The 12357-nt window shown below is 44.6% G+C and overlaps 1 protein-coding gene across 1 annotated transcript in view; it reads left to right on the top strand.

The window, feature by feature from the left end:
• The window catches only part of UNC80 (unc-80 homolog, NALCN channel complex subunit), a 2774722-nt gene that overhangs the window by 2642979 nt on the left and 119386 nt on the right, over positions 1-12357 (top strand). The window contains exon 60 of the mRNA XM_069225668.1: positions 11214-11292. Coding sequence (XP_069081769.1) covers positions 11214-11292 — 79 coding nt within the window. The remainder of the gene's footprint in view (positions 1-11213; positions 11293-12357) is intronic.

The following is a 12357-nucleotide window of genomic DNA, read 5'->3' as shown; positions in this document are numbered from 1 at the left end:
TCTCTTTTCATGTGATACAAATCCTTCTTAACATCAGAAAGAAAAATGGGACCAGTGCTGGACAGGCACTGTCAAATCATTGAGTGCCAATGTTCCTGGATTTCCTTGGAGTATCCTTGGCAGCTCAACTTAAAGCTTTGAGGTGAGGATGCTGGAGTCTTAGCTGAAACAGAATGAAATAAAGAATCAATGATAATGCTTATCCTAACTCTTCCACTGTGCCCTGTGCCAGATCATGTACAAACAGAAGCAATTTATCCATAGCTAACATGGAACGCGACGTAGCCTTCCTCCAGATCCGAGCCAGTGGGGGAATAGGCAGGCTGTAGTAAGACAGCATGTGCAGGCTCAAGGAAGATGAAGACTTAGAGAAACACACTAGAAGAGCTTTGTGTTCTCTGATGGTAAAACATCAGCTTGGGGGGCCAGAATCGCTGAATTGTCTCCTGAGGAAATTATCATACTTAGAATGTGAGCATACCTATTCTCCCTTCAAGGCAAATAAATAGATCACTGACAGAATATCGGACGCAGCAATATTGTGACGACAGATTAGTGTGTCAAAAATATGGAGGACCAAAATATCGAGAAGCTACATGCAAATAGGTAAGTACACGTGTACTATTCTTAGCTCTATGTCTATGTACTTTGAAGTTTGATATATATATATATATATATATATATATATATATATATGTATCGTCAAGGTCTAAATACGTGGAGTTATATAAAGTGAAACTTTGCTTACCTATGTAAATGTACCTTCACAATATTTTTGCCCTCAATATTCTTTGCGCATTATTTTGGTCCATATTATTTATTTTTTGATATTTTGTCTAAATACCCAAATAAATTTCTATCAGACATATTAGCTTTTACACGTCCCACAGATACATCCTGTTGGCCAGCAATGGCAGTGAGTGACACCTGGTAAACCTGTAGTGACTTAAATAGCTCCTTATGACAATTATGTTGATATGCACTCATTCTGCCTGCCCATGAATCTGCAGAGCAAAGTAGGATGTAAATCTGTAAGAGTTTCCTGCAGTTGAATGAGGATTTAGACTTCTTTGAGCCATACTTCAGCACAATCACTTTCTCTGGGTATTGGAGGTGAGAACCAGAAGGAGGAGGCCAACTGTGAATTTTGGTAGAAACCATCAATAAGGCTATCTCTTTCCTGTGCTTGTCCCCAGCTCCAACTTACCTAGACTGGTCCTCTGTCCATTTTAAGGCCCTTTTGGATCAGCTGTCTGCCTCAAGGCCCCTCCTCATTGCACTCCACCTCTCTCCCTCTCTCACTGCTGTTAGTTTTTCTCTTCTGCTCTCCTGTTTACTACTTTCACTCTTGCTTCACCTTTCTCTCCTTTTCTTACTCTTTCCTGTGCCTGCATCTGTCTTGCTCTTTCACTCTAGGCGTTTTTTACCCTTATCTCGCAATCTCTGCCATTTTCACATCTTCCCTTTCACTCTTGCTTCACTTAATTTTTGTACCTGGTTGTGCTTTGCCTTTTTCTTGTGCCTATTTGGGTTGCTTTGCTTCGTTCTTTTGCCTATGACTGTTTTCCTCCTCTTTTTTCACCCGTTTCTCCCCTCTCTCCAGGAACTCCCCCCCCCCTGCTTGGGCTTTGCTGCTTCCCCACACCCCCTTCTTCTTACCTGCTTCTCCCATATCTTCCTCTGGCCTTCTCCTTCTTTCCACCTCCGCCTCCCAGAACCTACTTATTGGTAGCCACTGCACAACTGCGTACCGGATGTACCACTGGCTCTCCAAAGGCAAGCCTGTCTGCACGGACCCTGGTCTACCTGACCTCCACCATTACACATCATCCCGCCTGCACCTGCAAGCATTCAATATCAAATGCCACCACAACAGCTGCATTTGCGCCACACCTCACTCCATGGTAGGACCTCTCATGTACTCACTGACACTTCTCTCGCAGCAACACTCTTACTCCACCTGACACACACACACACCTCACTCCACATCACATGCATGCTCTTTAACACCAGATCTCTCTGTAAGCACACTGGTCGATACGCACTCCTCAGACATCTTTTTTTCTCACAGAAACCTAGCTCAACCCATCATCCACCCTAGCCATCACCACGACCATCCATCCAGGCTACAATATCGCCCTTCAGAACAGGCACCACAAACCTGCAGGGGACCGCGTAATCATCCACCGAGAGACCATCACCTATACCACTTCACTGATGAACGCATCTCGTTTATGGAACGTGTGCATTTCTGACTGCACTTCAGCAGCGCCACAACCATCACAAGCACCCTTGCATACCGACCACATGGAGCACACATCACCTTCTGCAACCTCCTCACCAACTTCATTGCCCTCAGCGACGTAGGATCCAATGACTTCTTATTGCTTGGTGACTTAACTTTCATCTCAACGACCCAATAGACCCCGACTCCACCGCCCTTCTTGAGAGCCTCGACAACATTGGACTCACATAGCTCATTCAAGTCCTAAACCACAACACAGGACGATTATCTTGGCACCCTATATGTGAATATGCATCATCTGATCTTTTTGAAACAACTATGACTTTCATGGACCTATTCTCAAGTTGGTGCCATGCAGCAACAGCAGAACCTGCCACTGTTCTTTAATTATTGGAGCTGTTGTCTTATCACTTCCAATAAGTCGTTAAATCTTCACTTTGTTGCATTTTGTGAAGCAGCTGATGAGGTTGGTCGGCATGCACAGCATTTGTGATTGTCCTACTGAAAATACTCAAAGCTTCTAATGTAATTTAACTGCCCCCAGTGGGTAATTTGAGACTGTGTTTGAAGGTGGGGCCCAAAAGCAATTGTTTTTGGGGGCCAGCAATGATTTTTTCTGGACATACTTTGATACAGAGCGACAGAGAGCAACACAAAATACCATACCTTGATGCTCAGCTAAAGTCACTGGAGAAGATCCACTTGGAGGTACAAAATTCTCATGCTCAGACTAAGCATTTTTACACTTCTGTTATTGTATATGTCCCTCTGGTTATACGTCTATGGTGCAGCTTCAATTACTTTCAAAATCAAAAGATTGTGTGTGTGCCTGGCACTAGCATGTTGCAGTAGCACGACCACTCTTTGCACTCTTGCCTCTTGTGAAAGGCCGGCAAAGCCTGATCAGGCAGTCCAGGAGGACATCAACACATTTTGATGCATAGCATGTATTTCAAATGTTCTCAACAATTTTATGTCTAATTGTATTTGCTTGAAATTATTTTAAACCCTACAAACCCAAATTAAAAATATTGTTTTCTAGAAAAAATATTTTTAAAAGTATTTGAAATTCTTTGTACACCTCTTATAAAAGAACTACATGTTAAAATGCCTTTACATCAGTAGCATTCACGCTTTTTAATGCCCACATACAAAAGTAAAAAGGGAAATACTGCTGGCAATGTAAACACTTTTAGTGGGACTTGAGGGTACATCCTCTAAAAAATTTAGAAAAAATGCAGATGCTGTAGTGCTTTTCTATTCTCCACTCTAAATATATACACTGCAAAAGAAAGCAGCAAGCCAAGCATTTCTTGTAAAATCTCCAGGAAGAGGTGTATTTAAAACAATTCCAAAAGCAATGCTCATTGTTACTTCTATATTTCAATATATGTTAGGAGTGCAATTAAAATATATTGTAAGCGAAAGTGCAAAAATGCGTATCCTTTCAAGAACTTTTGACAAAAATGAACGTTCATTCTTGTCTATTTCAATTGTCATACCCAACTGGCAATTTGTCCCATGTCATATGTAACACCTTGAGCCGGTCTCTGCATTTTGAACACTGAAGTTATGTTCAGTCATGTCTTTTAAAAGCTCACTCAAATACATGCCCTCTTTTATTTTTCACTGTTTGTTTTTCCTGCACAGTTTTTTAGTATGATGTTTTCTGCATTCATTCAGTCACACCCTCCCATGACTCACTCCCAACAGTTTAATCCTTTAGCTGATGAGACTCCCCCCCCCAACCCTCATCCCCCACCCCCCACCCCCCTCCTCCCCCCATGCTGAGCCCTTCTTTGGCTATTTGGGGTAGTTCGCGCTTAGGCCTTCATAACTTTTTGTCCACATAAGCTATCCACACCAAATTTGCATCCTTTTTTCCAACATCCTAGGGATTCTGAGGGTACCAAGAGTTTTGGGTTCCCCTGGAGGAGACCAAGAAATTAGCCAAAATAGAGCTAAAAGTTAGTTTTTTCAGAAAAATTAGAAAAAAGGGCTGCAGAAGAAAGCATGTATTTTTTCCCTGAAAATGTATCAACAAAGGCTTTGCAGTGCTAAAGTCACCAACTTCCCAGCATATTCTTGTAGTTTGTGTGACAGAAATGCAAGAAAAAATAGGGTTTTTATTCACCATTTCACCTTTGCAGGGTATTCTGGGTAAGAAACCTTTGTGGAATCCACACAAGTCACACCTCTGTGGACTCCCCCGGGTGTCTAGTTTCCAGAAATGTCTGGGTTTGGTACGTTTCCCTATATGGCCATCGAGCCCAGGATCAAAAGCGCAGGTGCCTGCCTTACAAAAGCAGGTTGTTTTGTGATAGATAATTTTGATATCTCCACAATATGATTTGGGCGGTGGAATTTGGGGCTGAATTAAATTGGGGAGCTCCCAAGAGAGCACTCTCTCTGTGCTTACTGCCACATGCACCTGCCCTCTGGGTTGGGCTTACCCGCTATTGTCCTGCTGCACAGACTGTGGTTGCGAAGGGACAGCTGGACCGTCCTTATCACCTCCCTCAGAATCACTGTAAGAGGAGTTGTCGGAAACATCACTCCCAGAGTCTGCGCCATTGTCCTATCCCTCAGATGCTGTCTCAGTATCTGCTGTCTCTGTCTCTGATCCTACGTCAGAGCTGTCCTCTATAACCCAAGTTAGGGCTTGAGTAGCAGTCATCCAACGAGACGCCATCTCTGCTACTGGCTATACTCTCACTCTAAAACACTAGCCTGCGTAGACAAAATTGCTGGTGTGTGTGTGTCACCTTGTCACATACTAATCGTCACAGTCTTTAGCGTCTCTGGCGCCAAGTCCAACAATCATTATTGGTGCTCCCACTCCCATGACCTCCTTCCTCGGATTCCCTCACTACCACCCAGCAAGAGTGCCCTTCTACTCTCCATTGCCCACCTTGCACATACATTTCATTTGCATTATAGCGCAGGTAATGGCTGCCTTTACTAATCCACTCAGCTATTTACATAAAATACAGATAAACCTTCTGCGCTACTTTATGGCATCAAAACTGCCACCAAACAAAAAGTCAGATCCTTTTGTAGCAGAAACAAAATCACAAGAGTTACTAGACTTTTTTATTGCTGCCTAAAAGCTAGAGTTGAAACACGTAAGTTGAAGTATGTCCATTGCTTTGAAGACGCAAGCTGCAACTGTATATAACCTATATATATATATATATATATATATATATATATAAAAGAGATCACCTTTACATGTAGCTGTGGTTTTCCTGGGGGCTGATCGCAGCCCCCAGGGAAACCACACACACACTGACAAAAGTGATCTCTCGCTCTCTCTCTCTCTCTCTATATATATATATATATATATATATAGATAGATATATCTATATCTATATATATATATATAGATATATATTTATATATAAATCTATATATAGATATATATTTATATATATATCTATATATATATAGATATATAAAGCTCTACATATTTTTTTTGTATAGTTGTATGATTTCCCTGTGACCATAGTGGCCCCCAGCGAAACCATACAACTGTTAAAAAAAAATTGACCCCGCGGTGGGGTCGCCCTGCCCACTGGCGACCCCCTGTCAATTTCATTGTAAAAATAAAATAAAATAATGTTTTTTTGTTTTGTTTTTTAACCCCGGGGGGGGGGCTCGATCACGCCCCCCCAGGGGTAATCTCACTTTGATTTTTTTTTTAATAGTGCCGTGGGGGGTGGGGGCGCATGGGGGCGGAGGGGAGGGAGGCGGCCCATTACCAGAGGGGGCCGACCCCTCCAAGTGAATTCCCTGGAGTCTAGTGGGGTTTTGTGGCCCACAATCACAGGAGGGACAGGAAACCGTTTCAGGAAAACCTCGTTTGAAAGGGGAGAACCTCCCCTTTCAAACGAGACCTTCCCAAACTGTGGGGAGACCCGTTTGGGCCGGTTTTCTCCACCAGAGTAGGAAGTGGCCTTACCTGCTGCTTCCTGCTCTGATGGGGAAAACAAGTGTGATGTCAGCACGCCTCACGGCGTGCTCAAGTCACAAAGAGGCAGGTGGAGGGGTGGGGAGGGGGCGGATGAGGTGCTCTTCTGTGTCTCTTGGGGGTTTTCTAAAAAAACTAAAAACATTCTCTGGTGTGACACACCGGAGGATTTTTTAACCCGCTCCCTTGGGTTGGCCACTGGTTGAGACCCTCATCAGGGAGGTAGTGTGCACCAGAGGCGTTAAAGATAACTGCTTTAAATTAGGGTTGGGCAAATAATTCTGCTCTGCCGACGGAGTTTGCTGAGTTTTGCCCACTCCACGTTCCGCTTGGAGCTGAGAGTTCTGGCAAAACTCCGCCGACTGACGCATGGCAGAGTTTTTTCTTGCGCACGGCTCACCAACTTAAGTTAGGGGACCAAGAATTTGTGTCCCCTAATGTGATTTTTAGGTGCTATAAGGCCTCCCAGCACAATTTTTCAATGCAGGCGGTCGTGACAAGTATGCTACCAGTCGCGTTGAGAATGCTGCCGCCTATGCTGTGAAAGCTGTCGATCGAGTAGAAAATCTACCTGCGCAGCAGTAACAGGCTGTGCCCTCTATCACGCCACATGGTACAGTTCGTGCTGATTTTATAGTGCGGGTCAAGCGCTCGTGCTAAAAATCAACACAAGCAGAGTGACATTTCGAAATTCTGCCACTCACGGAATTCTGCAAAATCTTACAGAGTTTTTAGGTAACTCTGTGAAATTCCACAGAGTGAAAATCCAGGAGTTCTGCACAGCCTAATTTAAATAGACACCAAATATCAGTATTTCTTTTTACAATAGAAGTCATTCTTTATATCTCTTTGAAGGGGTGCCCTCAGGTCCCCAACCCTACAAAATAACATCTCACTGCCTATACCCCCTACAAATAAAGCAACACAAACAGCAGCATAACAATGTTTTACTTAAACCAGACATAAACTGGGGGACCATCATACCTCACAGCCATCTCCCCTAGTAATAGCCCATCTTTTTAGAAATTCTGAGTATCTGTAATACATTTCGACATTAATGAGCCCCTAGGCCTTAAATGCTCAATCCATGTGTAGGAGGGTGGGTCATTAGTTGTGTGGCCTGCATAAGTAAGGGGTCTGATCTCGCACACCCCTGGGAACCAAACACCCCATTGTAGCCCTTGACTCTCCTAGGGTAGAGTTGCTGGGCAGTCCAAGGCTTTCTCAAGGGAGGTGGTTTGGCTAAGCACACAAGAATAACACTCAATAAATGATTGTCCAATCTGTGCTTCTTCTTTTGATAAAGTAGAAGTACATCCATTACACACACACACTACTCAATACTCAATACTTTGCAGCAATTTACAAATATGCACAAACTGATGGAATTACTTTTGGATGACATTACGTAATCATTCTCCTCTCTCCCAAGGGTGGTATAAACCTACAACCTACATGGCAGAACATTCATTTGTAGTCTAATGCACTATTTAACTGTAATTTGGGAATGAGAGCACCTGATACTGGCAACAAAGTACATCTACCTTGATCACTAGTGGCTGTCAGACTCATTACTCAAATAAGCATCAACAAGGAACATGGCTTAGCAGACTGGAGTGGTTGGCATTGCTAGGGTTACTCTCAGCATGATCTATGCGGTCTACCCACACCCTTAAGAGGTGTAGGCCAAGGTTCTTCATAATCCACATTGAGTTATTCAACATACAAATGATGCACAGTTAACACAGTATCTATAGGACATCACTTGGTTCTTATTCATTATGTAATACCATCTTTCACCCCTAAAGGGTGCCTTTTCATATGACCCGCTACAAGTCATATCATTGGCCACCATACTACAGCCATATGTTTTTAAACACATTTAGCTTAACATGCCACCATTTTAACTAGTCTCTAAAGGACTTCATTACCGTAAAAACACCTGTAATTACAGTCTTTCACTTCTAGAAGGTGATCTCTTTTATAACATTTCACCCCTAGAGAGTATTCACCATTATAACAATCCTGTTGTTATCACTTTTCAGGCCACAAAAACTGCAGCCAGGATCTTCGCCCCTAGAAGGCAAAGTTTCATCACCCTGAAACAAAAGTTCCAGCTGGGACTTGGTTTGAAACAAGTTGGAACAATTGGGGGGCTATCATTTTCAAGTCCCACCCAATCTGGGGTGAGGACATAAACTTCCTGGTGGGGGGAGGCCGTGCTGCTCCTACAGCTCCCCCTATTCACTTGATTTCTGTTGGTGGTGACTCCATCTTTATGGGGACACCACAAGCTGAAAACAAGCACTTTTTAGGGCCAAATTGTTGTGCTTTGCCAGGCAGTATGGGGCGCCCCCTCTGGAGTGAGCATATTCTATTAGTGGCTCTCCCACTGAGTTGGGGAGAGCCGCATTGCTGCCAGATATACGATCACTGCCTTGGGGGTGCCCCGTCCCACCTGGACACCCCCACTTTCCAACATGTATGTGCTCATTTGGGAATGGCACAGGGAGCCCACCCCCAGCCGCTCTGGTCAGCTCCCCCCACGACCAGCACCTTCACATGCTGCTGTGGGAGCTGGCTCCTGGTTGTAAGCGGGCAGATGTGTTGGGTGCTGCAGCTGGGGTGGCCACAAGAGGAGTGCGGAGACACTCCCCCCCTTCTTGGCACCTTAGTGGCCCAGGGAAGGGTTCTGGGCCCTCCTTCATCTTCACAGGGAACGCGCTCCCCGACTTCCTCTTCTTTGCAGGGCCCTGGGATGGGATCCGGGGCCCCTCCACCCATCTTCACAGGGGTGCGACGGCATCCCCTTCTTTACTTGTGTGTGAGGTCCCAACAACCATCTTCCCGGGTGCCGTGACTGCGCTCTCCGGCTGTGCTTCCTTGCTGGGCCCCAGGATGGGGTCTTGATCCCCTCTGGCAATCTCCACAGTGTGCATGAGATGCTGCTTCCTGGCTCCACTTTCCTTTTGGGGCAGCCCCCAGGTCCTGGCCCACCCCAGGGGAAGGAATTCAGCATGGCTGCAGAGCCCTATGTGCTTCGCCGCCTGAATTAGGTCAAAGGGCACCACACTTGGAATGAGGACATATTGTGCCCCGATGGGCCATTTTCAACGAGCTTTGGCTCTTTTTGCTTCTGGTGGCGAGCCCTAGCCACCTGGAGCCCTTTCATCAGGCCTGCTGGCCTGAAAGGATGATGAATTTGGCAGAGAGCTTGTTTCCCTGGCTCCATGTGCCAAATTCCCCCTTGCTCTCACTCTGGGCCTCTCACCTCCTGGTGCAGAGCCCAGTCTCTCTCCACTGGTCTTGGGGTCTATCAATGTCAGAGTCCTTACTCCTGGGGACAGTCAGGGGGCTCCTTCTTCCAAGGTTCTTCAGCAAAAGCACATTTCAAGAGAGTGAGTCCTCCCTTGTGTTAGACCTTTTAAGTGGGGGCAGGGCTGCGCCTCTGGCCTGCTCTGATGTGCCACATCACTTATCTGCTGCTGTTTCAACCTTCCTGACGAGTTTTCTGGGACAGCTCAAAATGGCTTCATCCAGGAGTCAGTTGCCACATGTTCTCTGAAAGACTCGGCTCCTCCTCCTGACATTTCTGCCAGGGCCTCTCCCTAAAATTCCACCAAGGAGCCCCTCCTCACTAAGGGGCTTGGGTCAGGCCCGGCATGGAATGACAGCTGGATAATTGATGCAAGGCATTGGCCTTAATCATGAGCTGAGTCAGAGAAAAATGACAATCCTGGATGACCCATAAGCAGTACAAATATGCTTTTGTAATCTACAGCATTATTCTTTTCATGCAAGTTACAGTGAACATTGGTGTAACTCTGGAGTCTGTGGACCCTAGGGGACTGAAGTTGCACCTTAGGCCAGCCTTTCCCATTGGCATATAAGGGTGTGTCACTTCAGTCAAGACAGTAAAGAATACTGACTATCCCTCATATGTGTGCATCTATCTCAAAAAGCCTACTCCAGGTCACCACCTACTCTGCATGGTCCCTTCTGCGCTGGACTACCTAAGCGCAGTTCTTGGGCTGTGTACACCACAAATCCTCCCTGCGCAGTCCTCACACCGGTGAACACACGTGAGCACACATGATCACATGTAACCAGCCCTGGGCATCCTACCCTTTCTGCATCACAGCAGCCTTTGCTTAACAAGGTGGCATCATTGATAAACACGTGCAGTCCATTTTACTATGAGTTTACTGTGGGTGAGTCCCAAACCATGAGGCTCCCTCACAGTAAAAGGTCAAGAACCAGGTGATCCAAAATCAAAAGTTCAGGGCAGACCAAATAGTCAGAACAGTCCTCTCACACTATTCCTGGCAGTGCTTCCTACCAATAGTAGCAGTGAGACACCTTGACCTTTCACAGGCGTTGCTTTCAAAGAAATGCAATAACATAGATGCCAAACAACTTGACTCCTGTTGCTCACACGAAAATAGGTTGACTGTTTTTAAAAATTGAACAGCTTGTTTTTTTCTTATGAGGGAAATTGATTGGCTGTCTCTGGGATGGTGACTTATTATGAATGAAGTAAGAACTGTGATAAGGAGAAAGAACTACGAGGTTTTGTAGGGGTCCGTGAGCCTCACATTATTTGAAGTTGTATATCAATCTTTTTACCCGCTCTAGAGGGGTGTAAGAGGCATATAACACGGAGGTGTCTGTGTATTAAATATACAAGAATCACCAGGTAGGTAGTGTTTCCTTTTTTTAAAACACTGTCCTTCTCACCCTCCCTTTCTTTATAAGCTTGTGACAGGTTGAACTAGCACTGAAATAGTTTCACACGTATGTGGCTGCATGCAAAGTATGTCTCCATAGTGCTTGACTGTAAAGTGAGTTCAGGGCCTATTTGTCTCGTGTTCTGTATAAATTCCAATTGTGAATACTGATCTTAGTCTTGTGTAAGGGCCATTCCACCTTCCTTCATCATCACATACAGGTGTACTTCCTGCTAATACTGTTATGTTAATGACGTTTCCAATTTTACAGGGTAGCAAGTGTTCAGAGCGAACCCGGTCAGCAGAACCTTCTTCAACAACCATTAGGGAGAAAGAGAGGTCTGAGACAGGTAAGGATCACTGGGGTCATGTTATGCAAAGGTACTTCTTGGCCGAGGTTAAATAAGTACACCTTTGAGCCTGTTCTCTTGAAAGTATCAACATATACTTGTTTATTTTACAGATTATCTTCTGTAGGAAACCACATTGTTGAACTTTGAGCAGGAGGCCATTGTTTTTAAGTAAGCTGTGGCTGACCTACAAAGTCCAAACAATCAAATGTCTATTACGTAAACAGGTTTCTGTGAGGAATCCTTATTTTGGCCTTGCTAGCTTAGCAGATGCATCAAGGTCTACCTCGGAGAAAATTGCATGTGTACATAAACAGCAACACCATAACAACATTAATGTTATATAAGACAGAAAAAAATCAGTTTTAAAAGAACGCTATGCAATGTTCAAAACGACAAAAATCAAGTGATCATGATGTAGGGCTCAGGAGTTACCTAAAAATAAATTGAATGCTTTTAACATTGTTTTTGGCACTGGAGCAAGGCAATGCGCCTAAGGATTTTGTTTAAAAGTAACTATTTTTGGGAAGTATTTTACTTCAAACCAGTTACTCCCATGTAGCAGCAAATGTTATTGGTAAATTGCAGCTTATAGAAATAAATGTCTAGCTTTGAGGGCTGGTTCTTCAGATACCAGTCTGCTGCATCCAATTGCAAGGGCTTTCCACTACGTCTTGACAAGTTCTTTAGCTTCTCATCTGGTGCTCCAAACTTTCAGGAAAGTCTTATTGGGCATCATGCGAAGGCAAGTTGTAAAAAGGCTTCTCACAACTCTTATGAAGGCCAACAGTCAAATGTCCAGTTACCAGTGGTTTGGTTGTTATCTACCAGGTGTACATATCTTCCTCATTCTTTAAGATTTTCAAAACACGCCAAATACAACAGCATCTTCACTGGGCTCTCCATTCATGAATAAGGTAGCACATTTATGATACTCGTGTTCAGCACAGAGGATGGTGTCCTCTGCTCTGCCAATCTGTCATGTTGGCCCTTCCGCAGCCTGTCGGAGGGCGGTGTCTGAGGCACTGTGGAACATTGTCTTGGGAGGGCAGTCAGCAAGGTGAG

Source organism: Pleurodeles waltl, chromosome 3_1, assembly GCF_031143425.1.
Source record: "Pleurodeles waltl isolate 20211129_DDA chromosome 3_1, aPleWal1.hap1.20221129, whole genome shotgun sequence".
NCBI classification, from domain to species: Eukaryota; Metazoa; Chordata; class Amphibia; order Caudata; family Salamandridae; genus Pleurodeles; species Pleurodeles waltl.
This window is presented reverse-complemented; position numbering and strand designations above follow the sequence as displayed.